We start from the raw sequence: 16906 nt of genomic DNA, 5'->3' as shown, positions 1-16906 counted from the left end.
GGTTCAATGTTAAATGACTTAAGTATTTACCCAAATGACTGCCAGATAGTTGAGCAGAATTGGTGCTTAAGAGGGAAGGGTTGTGTGTCCTACTTTGGGTGTCACACAAATGAGCAAGCCCTTGACTACAAAATTGATCTTTGGCAATTTTGACTCTCCAGTGGAGTGGAATGGCTGCCTCAGTGTTTTACTGCTCATAACAATATCATCATAAACTTAATAATAATATTTATCAGCTAATTTCTCTAAGTCAGAAGTCTAGGTACAGGATGACTTGATTCCTGGCTCAGGGTTTTGATAACTGAAATCAAGATGTTGGTCAGGGCTGTGGTCTTAGTTGGTAGAGTTGTATGACTGGGTTCCTGTTTCCCTTTTAACTGTCAGCAGGGGACCACTTTCAACTGCTAGAGGGTATCTGCATTCCTGCAAATGTGACCTCCACAGTTCACAGAATAGATGCAGCAATCAGGTAAGTAATAGTGAAAAACTTGGTGACAAATGAGGGTTAACCCCTACCAGTGTTATAGACTTACATGGGGAAGGAAATCATGGTTTTGATCCTTTTCTCTCTGCTCTTAGAGAGCCTATTTCTGTCAAATAATCAGGTTGAAGATCAGGGAGGGAGAGGAACAAGATCTGGGACATTCGTAAGTTCCTGAGTGTTTCATGCTGTAGGTGTGGCAGGTGTTTACCTCCAACTTGCTGTAGTTGTTTTCTGTGTATTCTTGGGAGAACCCTCTTCCTATAGCTTCACATAAACTCACACATCACCAGGGATCTCCAGCTTGCATCTCTTGATACAGGGGAAGTATTCTTTTGTGATTCTTGGATGTGAGACTTCTCATTGAGTCTCCTTAATTGGTAGGATCTCCTCCAGCAGCATTAAGCTGCAGGAATTAGAGATTTGTAAGTGAAGTTGAACATATTTTCATATGCTTATGAAGATGATGCTTGCGTACACCGTTTGACTAATCTCTTTGTTGTATTGCTCATCTATAAAACTGATTTGTAGGTGTTCTTCCTATTTCCAAGATTCTAATATTTTGTCAGGTGTATGCCTTCTCTTTTAATTTGCATATGGAATCTTTCATACTGTCTAAGTTTTAAATTTTAATGGAATCAAATTTACCTATTTCAACTTCCCTTTCCCATCCTTTTTGACTTGGCCATATTTTTATTAGTATTTAACTTCCTGCATTTACAATCTATTTGATGTGATAAAGTTAAACTTACTCCAAATCTTTTCCTAATTCTTAAAGATATGCCAGTTCTGAATGCTTAACTACATTGCCCTCATGCTTCAAACAGAAAAGGGAAATATGTTTAATTTTCAAAGATGTATTTGAGAGACAGACAGAAAAGGAGAGCTCCTATCCACTGGTTCCCTCACCAAACACCCGCATTGGCCCCGCAGAGAGGCCAACGCTGAGGTTGGAAACTCAGTGCAGGTGTCCCGTGTGGGTGGCAGGAATCCATTCACTTGAGCCCTCACTGCTGCCTTTCAGGATCTGTTTTAGCAGGATGCTAGATTTAGAGTCTGAACTGAGAATGGAACCTAGGTTCTCTGATGTCTTAATCATTTGGCTGAATGCCTACCCCCGGAAATACTTTTTTTTTTTTGACAGGCAGAGTGGACAGTGAGAGAGAGAGACAGAGAGAAAGGTCTTCCTTTGCCTTTGGTTCACCCTCCAATGGCCACCGCGGCTGGCGCGCTGCAGCCGGTGCACCGTGCTGATCCGATGGCAGGAGCAGGTGCTTCTCCTGGTCTCCCATGGGGTGCAGGGCCCAAGCACTTGGGCCATCCTCCACTGCACTCCCTGGCCACAGTAGAGAGCTGGCCTGGAAGAGGGGCAACCAGGACAGATTCTGGCGCCCCGACTGGGACTAGAACCCGGTGTGCCGGCGCCTCAAGGCGGAGGATTAGCCTAGTGAGCCGCGGCGCCGGCCCGGAAATACTTTTAAGGTCACATTTTATGTATTTTATAGTCATATCTAAGATCATTCTGAGTACTTGTCTAGATTCAGAAAAAGTTTAAATAATTAGAAGCAAATGGCAAAATTCCAGCCTTGTAAGTTCAAGCAAAGAATGCAAAACTCAAAAGAATAGGGGAAGAAACATGCCTTGCACATGTCATTTAATTGTCACAATGGTGTGAAGCAAGCAACGTTATTCTCAATTTAAAGATGAATACAGTGATTCTCAGAAAGATTAAATGACTTAGCCAAGGAGCTTAGTTTGATTCAAACCTGAGATTTGAACACAGGGTCTTTTGATTCTAAGCTATATCTCTTTGGTCATCCAATGCATGTCTCAAATATTTGCCACTGGAAAAAATGTATGGGAAAACAGTGTGCATATATACAAAATATCTTCCAAAGTGGAGATGTATGTGGGAAGTGCCCAGTGGGTGATTGGGTGCATAGCTATTATTTTATTATTACTATTATTTTAGGCTAAAATAATTTAGACAAATATTTTACAGCCCTTTGAGAATCTTTATCTTGCTTTCAAGTGTGTATATCTTTGGCAATGACATTCTGCTTAGTTTTTTTTTTTTTTTTTAAATGATAGGCTTAGGGTTTTGGGAAGTTTGATTGAGACATGTCAAGGGGCACTAAAATGAGGTGTAGGGAGATAGCATTCCCGAGATGTTGATACTCCCACTAGAAATCTCTACAAGCACTTTTAGTTTCCATCAGACAATCTGAATTTCAACGATGTTAGTCCTCTATATTTAGAAAAACCAGCTGCAGAACATTATTAAGATAGTTAGAAGGTCCAAACATTTTAGAATTATATAAACTAGCTCACTGATAGTCTCAAATATGTTAAGGAAAATTAAGTAATGTTGGCACTCATGAGTTGATTAATGTGTATGTGGTATGGTGTGAACATTTGTGTTCATCCAAAATTGATGTTAAAATCCTAACCCTAGGGTGAAGGCATTAAGAGGTGGTGGTGGGGAAGCCCTTGGGAGGTGATTAAGTTGTGAGAACAGAGGTTTCTATGAATGGGGTTAGCGCTCTTGGAAAAAAAGCCCAAGAAAGGCCTTTCGCCCCTTCTACCACAGAGAGGACCTATTACAAAGCCACTGCCAGTGAGCCAGAAATTAGACCCTCATCAGATACCAAGCATGCCTTGATGTTGGACTTACCAGCTTCTGGAATTGTGAGAAATAAATTTCTGTTGTTTGTGTAAGTTATCAATTTATGTTTTGTTAAAGCAGTCCAGTGGTTCAAGGTGGTGTAGTAGGCTAGAAGTGATCCTATATGGTTTCAAAAAACAGCTCCTTTCTGAGAAACCAGAGATCTTTGAGTTCACAACTAGTCCAGTGAAGTCAGATTATGCTAAAAAAGCCTGTTCTTTTGTGAACTACTCAACCTAGATGATCTGGATGAGTGAGAACAGTTGGCTGTAAAAGGCACCTAAGGAGACAAACACCTGCTGGCAGGGCATAAACAGCTATCGCCTAAGACAAACTGGTCCAGCCCCCTGAGGACTGAGGCCTGACCTAATTCTCCATGAATGGAAATGCATGAGACTTAATTTTGCCAAGAACGAAGGTCAAGTTTATAAGAATTAGATAATGGCAGCTGCAGGGACCATTTAAGGCTGAATACACATGCACGGTAGTTAGAGAGAGCATGGCTTTTAGAAAGTTTGAAACACTTTTGGAAAATTCACAAAGTCATTTTTTTGTTCTAGATTTTGGGATCATAATTATTTTACTTCTCTTTTACTGAAGTTCATCCAGGAACAAAAGACAGATTTAAGAAGCAAAAAGGTATCAAATTACAGTGTTAGTTTTATGAATGGCTAAACCAGATTGGAGGACCTGGCTGATTTCTATCTGATTCTAGGAATCTAAGACCGCAGGATGCCAATTCACCTACTCAGCAGTGGCGAGAGAGTATGGCATTGCACGGCAGACACCTGAATGCCATTTACAAGAAATAGCCAAGCCTGGACATGACACAGTCTAAATGCTTCATACCTTCACTCCTTGTCTGTATTTCCATGAAAGCTGAGCTTCCATCACCTTCAACAGCAAAAGAAAACATGTGCACACACAAGCATGCATGCACTCACATACATACACTGCTGTGCCATCTGGAGTCGTGCTTGGGTCCATGGGAATTCTATTTTAATGAAAGAAGAAAAGCTCTTTTATTCTGAACACTTACAGCTCCAAATGGAGATTCCTAACAGAAAGTGTCACATGGAAAATACTGATTCTTTACTCACCCAGGGCTGAAAGGACAATTGCAACAGCAGTGGCAACAGCAACAACAACGACAACAGAAAACAGGACATTTTATTCTATATCACATTTATTATGGAACGTGAGATGCAAAAAAAATCATATTCTAAGGTTTTTGAAGGTAAAGTTGTCATCAGTTAAATTCCAGTACTTTAAACATCCATTCAAAATTCAAATCCAAAATGAATGTGGAAGCCTATGTAATTCTAAAATCTTTTAACTTGTATTATAACCTTTCACCTTTTTGCTAAGAAATGAAGTTTTATTGGTGAATATCTGGAAGATGGGATCTTTCTTAAATAAACAGTTTGTGATCTTTGTATGTGGACATAAAAAGGTGGAACTTTAGGTTCTAACATTGACATTTATAAGTGGACTTTTCATTTTGAATATTACCACTTCTTCAGTGATTTAACTTCACACTGCAATTTTGGTATATCTTAGCTGAGTATTTACACACAAATTATTTCATATTGACAGCTGTTAATTTTTCTGGTATCATTTCATTTAAATTAATACATGTCTTCCAAAATAATTACATAAATTTATCTTTTAAGCAACAATAAATATTGACAAACATCAAGATTTCAGATATGCTGCACTTAAAATCAAGTATGTATTTAGTAGGTAAAAAAACACCAACAGCTATAGTTGTAGCTTTTTTTATACTTGGCTATAACTTTTATTTAACATATAAAGACAGCACATTGATTCTATAAAACATAAATATATATTTGAATACTATTCTTAACTTTCTACTGAGAAGTGGTTATATTAGTACTTTGCCAAATGGAATTCCTTTTCAAGGGGTGACTCTCATATTTCCATTCCTTTCATCAACCCAACACTCAGCAAAGATAATTTTTTAGTGTCAAAGAACTAGGGTTAAATTGCTTTAGGTTTTAGGAACCAGATCAGACTTTTTGATCCCTAATGACAAGATCGATTCACTGATTGGAACTGTGACAAAGTGATAAATCTTGCCCAGTGTGGAAATTTGCTGGCAACTCTCCTAACTTGGTCATCTCTTCTCCACATTGCCATTGTCATCAACAACAGTAATTTTTTATTTAAGTTCATCTTAAGGAACTCATAGCTGCTTTTATCCTACAACAGTATCTGGACTTTTTGTTTTCATTCTTGGTGTTGGGAGATACTTCTTTGCTGATCTCAAGAGAAGAATGCCTACAAAATTGTTTTCTACTTTTAGTGACTACATACTTTTTTGAAATCTAGGGATACATCTTCCAAAAAAAAAAAAAAAAAAAAAAAGGAGAGAGACTTTAATCAGTCAGCACATGCAAATAAACACAATGATAAATGACCAAATAGAATTTCCATATATAAAAGTAGGTGCATAAGGAACAGCATTTATAAAAATTGCTCAGGTACTAGCCTTAGTAAGGATTTTCAAAGCTCAGTGAACCTCAACTTTCCTAAGCAGGAAATCTGCTACCAGAGAGTAATACTACCTAATAGGGAGAATCTGTTCCAATGGTAATATTTGGATTATAGACTTATCATAGTTGTCACTTTAGTTTGTCATTTTAATTTTTGATTTACTTAAATATGCTAGGGTGAATAAAATGTGCTTCTATGTGCATGGATGTGGATAAGCTTTTATAGTTATGCTGGGTATTTTTTTATGTGTAGAAAATGAAGAAACATTTTGATTAGCCCTTTTGAGGCTTCTGAACAGCTTCTTCTTCCCTTTTTCCTGTAACTGCTTTGAGGATTTAGATAATTCATACAAGGTATGTACACAATCACACCCATAGTATGTACATCCTAGTCACACACGTAACACAGAGAGGATGTGTGAGGAATGCAAATCATCCTGGCGGTCAAAAAATTGACCTTACCTGTGCCTAATGGTGTGGTTAATTAGCCCTGGCAGATTTAATAACATGCCAATCTACTGATTACTATATTCAATCTTTGTGATAATTATGTTGTCTACTTTCATAGGTGATAAAAAGGTGAAGCAATAAACAGCCCTTTCTGACCTTCACAAATGAAAGGACAAATTCCATTACCGAACACACATGCAAACTTTTGTTAGCTTTATTCATTTTCGTACATGTGCCTACCCGATGGCAGTAATTGGCCTTTACGTGGGTTACAGCATGTTGTTTTTTTCTACACATAAAAATAGAAAACCAATCACTCACAGACTGTATACACTTAGAGAATGCACTGACATACCACGATCAGATACAGTATTGTGCACAACATACTGCTCACACATTAGTACAGCAGAGATAAATACATGTAGGAATTCAGTCATTGTGAGTATATATTTTTCTTGAGTTTTCAGGTCACATGGAGTTTTCTCAACCTCAATAAAAGGTATCTCCAGATGCCCTTAACACAAAAATTAGTCTCTCCTTTCCTCAAAGGATTTAGGAGCTTGACTATAATACTGCAATCTCCTGATTCGCCAGCATCATTTAAGCCACAAACGAAAAATATTATAAAAATAATTAACTCAATGATGTGCTCTGAAACAAATGCTAAGGATCTAAACTACAATCATGAAGATACTGATTAGCATGGATAAGTCTTTTCTATTCATTCAAAATAGTTTACACACAGCCTGTACATGTTTTTTATTAACAGCAATGATATGAATCAGAAAAAAATTGCTTAACTGTTAAAAGTTTTTATAAGGCCAAACAATTTAACTTTTAAAGTAACAAATACTAGCAGTGATATAAAAAAAGCAAGCTATAATTTTCACCCTGGAAAGAAACTGATGAAATTTCATATTTAACAGATCAAGCATGAAGTCAGGATTTCTCTACCATTTAATTCTTTCTAACACACTTAAATCACTATGGTGCTCATCACAACCATCACCATGCTGGCTGATCAGTGTGTATTTTCCTGAAGTGAATAATATGTGATTTCAATTCCTGCAGTTTTGCAGCCAATTAATTTTGACTTGGAACCCCGAAAGACACCCGAAGAATTAGTATTTAGAAATACCCATCTGGAACATCATTTTCTGTAAGGCATTATTTGAGGCCCCTTTTGATACAAGTCCTCATGTTTTAGTAATTTTACATTTGGGAGCCCAGTATTCATCGTGAAGGCTGGTAATCCACTGGGTGGAATTAACTGAATTGCTTTCCTACATGCTAATGCCTCCAGTTCAACCAAGCTTTTTGTTGCTGTCTTGAGGAGTGAGCCAGCAAGACTTTAAGTGGCTCCTCTTCTGCCTTCACTAGCATGAACAGAGATGGTAACTGTATCTCTACTAATTCTCTCTGGTGTCATACGTCTTGACAGAGCTCTGAAACAAGGTTTCCAGCAGGAAAGCAGACATTCTGCCTTCACATTTATTCTGTGGGTTACAGTCAGTCTTCATAGAGCAAACCATAATTGTCTAATGGTGTGCCTGTTCTAGATGCACTTGCTGGTATAACTGCCTCTTTTTGGCACATTATTGCTTGGCTTTAATTTCAGATTCAACAGTCTTCATTCTCATGGTGAGTATCTGAGATATCTGGGTCTAAAAAATTTTGTAAATAACATCTTGTTGCACCATTCTGGCTCCCATAGTCAATTCACAGAGAAAGTCCTTTATAATTAACATCACTTCGATTTACCTAACAGCCAAAGGCAATATTTCAGGATATTTTGTTGTTTCTATCTACAACATATATACAGACACACTGGATTTATTCTGAGAGAGGTTAGTTGGTTGTGGCAAGTGAGTAATTTGGCTGGTGAATGTTCACAGTTAAAAGTAGCGGTAATGACCTCTGGCAGATGTCACTGGTAACTTGCGAGACAGAACTTTTCCACCTCAATCGATCTTTGTTTATGTCCTTGGTTATTGCAAACCAAGCTGATTTAATTTCTGTAGCAAGGAGAATTCTTTTTTTTTTTTTCCAGAGAGTAAAGTTCATGGAAATCTTTTTCAGTATTTGCAAGACTATATCACCCCCCCCCACATCCCCTTCTGTAAAAATGTCTCAAACGATGTAAACATCCATTAGCCCATGTGTCTGCACAGATAACGTTTGTAATTACCCAGCCAGTTGCAGAATTTCAATAAGAAGGATATAGTTACAAGGATGGACAGGAGATTCAGCATATTGCCTGCTATTTGCCAGGTGGCAGCGGCTGACTCATATTTGGAGAGAATCAACCAAGAGGACCACACAGGACACCAAGAACACTGCTAACGGGAAACTGCACGCTAAGACACCAAAGTAAAGTAGCAAGCACTGAAGCAGACCTGGGCAAGACTTTGGCTTCACCACACAGAAGGAACAGAGGCTGGGACAAGGTGGTCAGCTCACTTACCGGAGATACTTCTGACTTCACTGTATTTTTTATTATCACAAAGGGAAATTCACAGGCCTCATTTCTCAAACACTGCTTAGGACAAAGCAGGAGAGAGTCAACAGCCTCATCTCCATGGCAGCATTGGAGATAATTAGTTAATCAGGCAGGTGGAGGGCTACACAAGACTACAACTGCCTGTTTTCAATAAAAACACATGTACATATATGAAAACCTTATCCTAACATACTGTTTTTCTTTATAATGATTATGAAAAAGTAGAGAAAGGGTGAGGTGAATTTTGTGGTACTACGAGGGGACACTTTTTTTTTTTTTAACACATGCACAGTATGTAGGAGGAATACAATAGTTTTTTTCCCAGGAAAACAATAATAGAATGGATACAGCAAAGGCTAAGAATTCACATTCACAGCACACCCATCTATAACCTCTGACAGCAAAATTGAAAATCACATCATATCCTATTCTTGGTGTGGTATATACAGATATTCCCAGAATGACATGAATTCTCAGAAGTGAGAGGAATAACATTAGGATAAGATAGGAACAGTGAAATCTCAATACTCTGGGATATAACCAAATGCCATTTTCCTCTTCTGCTTTCTATTTTTAGATGGCAAACTCTGAGTAAGAATCTGATTCCAAAATCCAACCTGGAGGGTATATATTACATATGCATATTCAGTCCAATTCATTTCATTGTTGCTGTTTATAATATTGAAAACATGGCATCTAAAACAGTGAATATCAGACAATTATCATAATTAAAAATCATCAAAGATCAAATGACATTCAACATAGTTGAACTTGTTAAGGTGGGAAAACATAGTAATGCATTTTATAAATATTTCATTTAGGATGCAAACAAAAGGTTTTTGGCTAAACGTGACTTAGTAAAATGTTCACCTTATGCCACTGATCCCCACACAGAGGTTAATCTGGATTTCACTGTATGTAAAATAGTTAGTTTGTAGCATCAAACACCGATAATCCAAAAGACACAATTAGAAAAGCACCCCTCAAAGTAAACACATGACAACTGAAGCTATGACATTCTTACAATAATAAAAACAGGTCAATCAATATTTAAAGAAAAATTCTAATGCTCACTTTGTATCTTGTCACTTCAATCATTGAATTATTTTCCAGCCAGAGTTCTAACTCACCTCTTTCATTACTAGTTTAAGAAATATTTCCATCTCTTGATTCAATAAACTATTTCCTCCATATATTTCAAAAACCCAAATAGGACCAAATTATATCCCAAAGATAAGGGCAGTAAGAAGCAGTATTCAATTCAAGGTGGATCATGCCAGGCCAAATAAGGAATATTAACTGAGTAAGGAAGGATGTTTTGCAACTTCTTTTGCTGAATGATGGATTCTACGGTGTCACAAGTAATAGATGGAAAGTCTAATGCTGTGCCACAAAGTGAAGTGAAGGAAGATTTTCAAATAAAGTTTTATTGCAAAAGGAAGTTAGGGTGGGTATTACAATGTAAAAGTACTGCTGTTTTGAATAGACTCTTCTCTTATTCAACCATTGACGATATATTTCTGTCACTGCTTCTAAAAGCTGTTAGTTCTCTAAGACCCAAGAAGTAACAAAACAAGAAAGATTTTGTAATCTGTTGCAATTTCTAAACTGTTGTAGAAGAATTTAGTTCTAGCACCCATGAAAATGAGTTAAAATTACTACATCAAATATTTTTTTCCTTCAAGTTTTCATGTGAGAGGCACAGCTACAATACCAAATTGAGCAGTTTTAATTTATTTAATGTGGGACAGATGCCTACAACTCTCTCAGGCCTCTGATTCATTTAACTATTTATAAATCATGTGGTTACTCTAAACTCATGAAAATAAATATTATTACGGGATACTGAATTCTTTCTTCTCTTTTATTTGAATGCAGGAACAGCCTGTTCTAGCCTTGTCACAGAAGAGGATTACCTGGGGGCCCACCCAGCAGGAGAGGGTACTGTTGACAGCTGCCACTGTGTACACAGGGTGCACGCTGTGTCCACACAGCATGTGTGCCAGTGTGGGAGGGAGGCAGCCAGTGAGGGAGCAGAGACAGGAGCAAAATCATGTCCTGGCAAAGACATGTGAGACGGGATGACATGAGCATGACTACAAACGGGTACCTGAAGCTGGCAGTGTGGGAGGAGAGATTGAGGTTGAATCTCTAGTCATCAGTTGCAGTTTGGTAATTTGATGGTAATTTCTACTTTAGATAGCTCTATTCTTAAGAGAGGTCAATGAGTAAGAAGTTGAAAACTGTGTCTTATTTAAAGATTCATTATTAAGTTCCAAACGTATCAACTGTAATTACTGTTCCTGGACTCTGGAAATGTTCTGAGTGTGATGCTACTTAGGCAGGTTCCATACACAGTCAAATCAGAAGGAATCAAAGGTTCTTTAAAATTTATTTTTGTTTTATTACTTTTGTTTCTTGCTAATTTATGTTGTATCTAGTTTGGCTGTCGTGTTCAAGTTTAGATATGATTTTCCCCCCATCCATTCAGAATCTGCATACTAGAATTAAAATTAAAAAAAGGCAAAACAGGTATTGTGAATTTACTGTACAAATGATATCTATGAGTCTGTGGGGAGGGAACACACCATCAGAAGCCCTTCTGGCTCATTAGGGGGGATGAGTTCAGAGAAGGCAACCGGTGCCTCCAACATCTAACAGCCTGATTTTCCAAATGCAAGATGGAGACCAGCGCTCTCCCAAAAGTCAGTGTGGGAAGCAAAGTCTTCCTAGGGCCCTGCTCATTCCCCATCTTTACCACGATTCTCAAGCTGCTGCTGGTCACTTCCAGGCCAAGGTCAGACCAGTGCCTGAGGGGACGCTCATGTGTCTTAGGGACACCCTCTTCTAGAGACATGTGAGAGCTGAGATCAAACAGGTGCCTGTGTTCTCAAGCAACACAGCCTACCTACCCAAACTCAAACCAGGTTTCTGTAAAGGTCTCTCTTTTACTTGGGTTTGAAGGATGATATATGATTGTGTTTCTCTTAACCAGTCCATTTGCGGAACAACCTTTTGAGTCCAGATGATAAACTTAATGCAATTAGATGAGATTAGTCTGCATACAAACCCTGAAAAGAAGTTTGTGTTCTATTTGGTGTCAACTACAGTTGCCATTAGAAGCTACTAGACCAAATCAAAAGCAAAACACATACTGCATCTTGTTTATCGGGGTCTAGATTAAACATATGGTTTTGTTACTCATGAGACTTTCCTGTATTAACACACAACAACAAACAGTGCTTGGTAAACTGCTATTTATAATTCTGAACCCAGACCTTAGTATTCTCAGTAGAATACAACTGACAAACACCTACACACATAAAATTTTGTATTGCCAGTAATTTAATGAGTCTTTTCAAGAATTCCGTCCCATGTACTTCTTTCCTCTAGGGTAAAAAAAAACAAACAAACGGGAATTTAATCTGGCCGGAATCACAGAGATGCACTGCTTTCAGCAAAGGACAATGTGTATCTGTGAATCCATGTCTGATGTAGGCAGTATTCATATTCAAAGGCTTAGCTAATTTTCCTACTGCAACTCTCTTGTATTTATTCACAGCTATAACAAGGTTTATAAAAAGGTATCTGCAGATATTTACAAATACTAATTCATATCTGGCATTTTACATATGTAAATGCTTTATTTAAGGTTAGCTGGCTTAGGAATTAGTCAAATTTGTTTCTTTTTTTACAGTATGGTTCTTATCACCTACTTAAATTTTGTGTGGTAAAAGCATTCTTATTATAATAGGGCTAGAACCGTTAGCAGTATTTTTTGCTAATAGTCTTTTTGCGACTTTTTAAATACAAAGCAGGGATTTTAATGGAAACAACATTGTATGATAAATTGAGGCAGTCGTACAAAAGGACACACGTATGATAATGCAGTTTCTACAAGCAACATCATAATAAAAAAACGGATTTCCACTTTAGCTTGCAAATCCTCAGGGAAGCTTGCTTCTGGTCCTTTGCGTCCAGTTGAAACGACCTTTTCTTTACACGGTTCCAGTCACAGGACCCAAGGATTCTGAATCACAAATTCCTATAGTTCATTCTTGCTTTTTCTTCCTTGCCTCTCCAAAACCAAAAACCGGAAACCCCAACAACCCCCCCCCCCCGCCCGGCCCCCAGCAAAGTCAGAATTGGAGCAGAGGCTCATGCACAATGGCCGTGTGGGCGGGCCTTCACATGGGCTCCCTTTCAATCTAACACAGAAGAGGGGGCGGGGCGAACACAGCAGTTGGGGCGTCGAAAGTTCTGCAGCAAGGATTGGAAAACACTGTGTTGCCTTCCTTTGAGCTTCTTATTTGAAGATGTATCTGAGGAAATGGATCTCCGGGCCTGGCCACTTTGCGTTTTGATTAATTTCTCGTGTTCCCTGATTTGCCTTTGCAAATGGTTCTGGATGGCGATTCCCAGGGACTCGGGGTCCAAGGAGGCACCGTACACCTCCCAGGTCATGCCCTGCTCATCCCACATGACGTCCCTGACGCGCTTGGACTGTTTCAGATGGGGCTTGGCGTCCGTGCCAAGCTGCTTCTTCTTCTCGCCTGGAGTGAATCCCACCTGCGCGGCCGCCGCCGTCACGTTCAGCTTCTGCTCCTTAAGGAACTCGCTGACCCGGCTGGCCCGGCGTGGGCTGGCCTTGACCGAGCGAGAAGGGGTCCTCTTGCCAGAGCCCGGGCTGGAGTCCCCCAGGGCGTCGGATGGCAGGCTCAGGCTGGTGGCTGTCTTGGTCTGTCTGTTTTCTTCCAAGGTGCTCTCCTGGTTCTTTCTAACAGGAGAGGGGGTGGGATTAGCAGGTGAGCCTGTGCCTCCACCTTCTTGAGTTTTAGGATTGAGCAGTAGAGTCTTGGCATCCGGGGTATCGGTATCTTGTTCTCTGCCTATCTGGGGAGACGCAGTCTTCCTTTCCCTTGCACCTCCTTGATCAGCAGGATCCAAGGTGCTGGACTGGTCGGCTTTGCCGGCCGGGACACAAGATTGGGAGAGTCTGCAGCCTGAGTCTGCTTTGTGGCCATCTGTGCTTTTTACTACACCCTCAGACATCTTGCTTTCAGAGTTCCCTAGTCCCTGGCGTGTTTCAGCTTGGCCTCCTACAAGGCCAGAAATCTGGTCAATGGGGCCAGCCTTCAGGGAGCCTGCGAGCTGGTTACAGGTTGGCCGTTCGCAGCTCTCTGGGCTCCTTCCTGCTGAACTCCCACCTTCTTTCCACGTATCCTGGGCATGGCTGGAGGCCACATTGACTGATGAGGTTTTAAGAACCTCGGTGGGTAGGCTGGCTGGTTTATGTGTTTGGATGTGCACCTGTGGCATGATGCCAGGGCACTGCCCGGACGGCTGGGGGGCTAACAATGGGTCAGAGAGCTCCAACCTGGGGCTTCCACTGCCATGGCCATGACAGACGACACGCAGCTGCTCTTGTTGTTCCAAACGCTCTGCAGCAGGGATCTCCTTTAGGAATGCAGTGAGGATGCTGGGGCTGGTAGACACCGATCGGCTCTGGACGATCGCCACTGCCTGCACCTCAGCATCTTGCCGAGCTCTGCTGGGGACTTCCTTGAGCTCACTTTCAGCTTGGCTGGTCATTGTACTGGCTTCTTTGAACTTTGAACCCTGAGGCTGTGCAGGAAGCTGCACGGGCTCTGGGTTTGCAGGACGTGTGGATGCATCGCTGGTGAGGCGGGATGGTGGAGACGCCCCAGAAGGGATGCCTTGTGTGTCAGAGGCAGTGACAGAGGGCTGTTTGTTCTGGGGACATTCATCTTCTCTTGTGGGGCTTTCGCAAGACCTTGTCACAGAGTCCCGGGCGGCTTGGTCCCTTTTCCCTTCTGGTCCACCGACAAGAGGGGATGAATGGCTGGACGCCCTGGCTGCTGTCTCTGGAGTCTGCACTGTTGCCTGGATTGTTTCTTGAGAAGGAAAATCACAAGACACTTGATCTTTGCTGCTGCCACAGGTGTCCCCTACAGCACAACTCGACGTCTCAGGTTGCTCTCCCTCGCAGGGTGTCTGTGATTTCACCAGGGGATGTTCAGGTACTGATGAGGGGCTGGTATTGGGCTGATCATGAAGGTTGGCTGGGTAGGTTGGCTGATTGACTGGAATTGCAAATGGTGTGTGTTTAGCATCCTCCTTTCCTGCTGCAAAACTCAGCGCTGGTGTGACGGGCTCACTGCTGCCTGGGAGCTGGGGGTGGCCAGGGGAATTGGGTGTAAGAGGTGCTTTCCCCACCTCATTGAAAACACTGGGAGAAGACATATCTGGCTGGGTGGTCGCATGCTCACAGGCCTGCATCAGGGCCTCAGCAGCTGCACTGGGGCTGAGGTTTGCTTCTGAAGGGGCGCCTGAAAGGCTGTGGGCATTCTTGCACAGGAGAGATGGTTGCTGCTGAGGGCAGGGAGTTTGCAGCTCTGCCAGGGAGTCCTCTTTTCCAGCAGGTGCAAGCAGGGAAGATTTAGTCGGTCCCAGAGGGTCAGGTACAGTCCCCATGGAATTTCTCTCCAAGAATACTCCGGAGCTCTCCCTGGAGTAATGCTCCCCCTGGAAGCCGTCGGAGCTCAGAGTGAAGACAGCCAGGAAAGATTACCTTGAAGAACCAGCCTGTGGATCAAGAAAACAGTCCCATTAACATGGTGCATCATTTAACGACTGAAAACCACACCAAATCGTCGTTGTTATAAAATCTCATTAACACATGAAATCATTTCTTTCTGTATTTGTTGACATAAAAGTAGAGCTTGTGAATAAAACTTTTGAAAATATTTTAATTACACAAATATTATTTTGGTGCATGACTTCTTCTTGCTTATATCCTACTGCTGTCTAGCAGATAGGTTTAAAAATCGATTTATTTAGTTATTTTATTTAGGACAGAATGAGAGAGAGAGATAGAGATCTTCCATTTTTGTTGGTTCACCAGAAGTCTACAACAGCCAGGTCTGGGTCAGGCTGAAGCCAGCAGGTGCCCAAGTACTTGGGCCACCTTCTACTCTCTTTCAGGTGCCTTAGGACGAAGCTGGATTGGAAGTGGAGCAGCCAGAGTCAAACTAGCACTGTGCTATGGGATGCTGATGTTGCAAGTGGTGGCTTACCCTATTATACCACAATGCAAGCACCTAGTAGATGAGTTTTATTAATGTATCTGCCTAAGTTTGAGAGCTACCTCAAGATCATCTGTGTCATGTGATTTACCAGCTTTCAGGAAAATCTCATAAAATTTCTGTACTTAAATTAAAAAGTACTTTAATATGCCTCAACATATATGTGAAAGAAGATCTAGAAATAGATCCAAATATAAATGGAGATTTAATATATGACAAAGAGACATTTCAATTAAGTGGCAAAAGGATATGTTATTTAACAAAGGGTGCTTGTAAATTGTTTATTCATCTGGAAGAAAAGACAAGCAGACCTTTATCTTATACCAATTCAGAAAATAAAATCTAGATGGGTTCAGATGGATTAAAAGTTAAAATGTAAAATAAATAACTAAACAAAAATTCTGTAAGAAAATTAAGAGACCATAAAAATAACCTAAAAGCAGGGGTATAGACTTCTTTTGCCACGAAAATATAACAGGTGAAAGAGGAAAACATAAACATAGGTAACTAAATAAAATGTAAAGCTTTTACAAGACAAAAGATACATAAAAGATAGAAGAGATTTGAAAAAATGCAATCCTTGAGGGTAGGCCAAAAAACAAGGGAACAAAATAACCCTTTGGAAAAAATGAATATGAAAAGGGAGTTTACAGGAAAGGAAATCCAGATAACCAACAAACCCATGAGAAGATGATCAAATTCATTTGTAGTCAAACAAATGCAAATAAAGAAATAATGAGGTTTTACTTTACACCGATTGCACTTAAAAAACTAACTGAGAAAATAAAGACCTAAAATAGTATAGTCTGGAGAGATTTAGTGAAGGCAAGTATTTCTATGAATTGTATGAACAAAGACTTATTGTTATGGCTGTCTTAGAAAAGCTTTTTAGTTTTTTAAAACTAAAAACACATGCGTTTGACTCAGTGGCACCAACTCTGTCAACAGGAATAAAAACTCCATCACATATATATAGAGTAATACATAGGCTTATTGAAGTATTATTTGTAAAGGCAAAAACTGGAAACAAACTGATCCCATGAGTGGAGAGAATCTCAGGATAGTGAGGTACCTCTGCCATTGAGTATTATGCAACCATTACAATAAGTATCTAATTAGGTGAGAGTTTTTCACGTGGGAGGGATTTACCCACAGTGTGGTTGAGTGAAAAGTACAACATACAGACAA

General features: G+C 40.2%; 1 protein-coding gene across 3 annotated transcripts in view; it reads right to left on the bottom strand.

The window, feature by feature from the left end:
• Window positions 1-6310: 6310 nt before the first annotated feature.
• The window catches only part of GPRIN3 (GPRIN family member 3), an 81625-nt gene continuing 71029 nt past the window's right edge, over window positions 6311-16906 (bottom strand). For 2 of the 3 annotated variants that reach the window (XM_051819568.2, XM_017347408.3), the window contains one exon: window positions 8143-15218. In XM_051819568.2, coding sequence (XP_051675528.2) covers window positions 12816-15107 — 2292 coding nt within the window. In that variant the 5' untranslated portion in view covers window positions 15108-15218 and the 3' untranslated portion in view covers window positions 8143-12815. Of the gene's footprint in view, window positions 15219-16906 lie in introns of all 3 variants that reach the window. The other variant, XM_008267607.4, reaches the window with a different exon arrangement.

The sequence above is a fragment of the Oryctolagus cuniculus genome, chromosome 8 (assembly GCF_964237555.1).
Source record: "Oryctolagus cuniculus chromosome 8, mOryCun1.1, whole genome shotgun sequence".
In the NCBI taxonomy this organism is placed as follows: Eukaryota; Metazoa; Chordata; class Mammalia; order Lagomorpha; family Leporidae; genus Oryctolagus; species Oryctolagus cuniculus.
The sequence above is the reverse complement of the archived record's forward strand: the minus strand, read 5'-3'. Positions and strand labels throughout refer to the sequence as shown.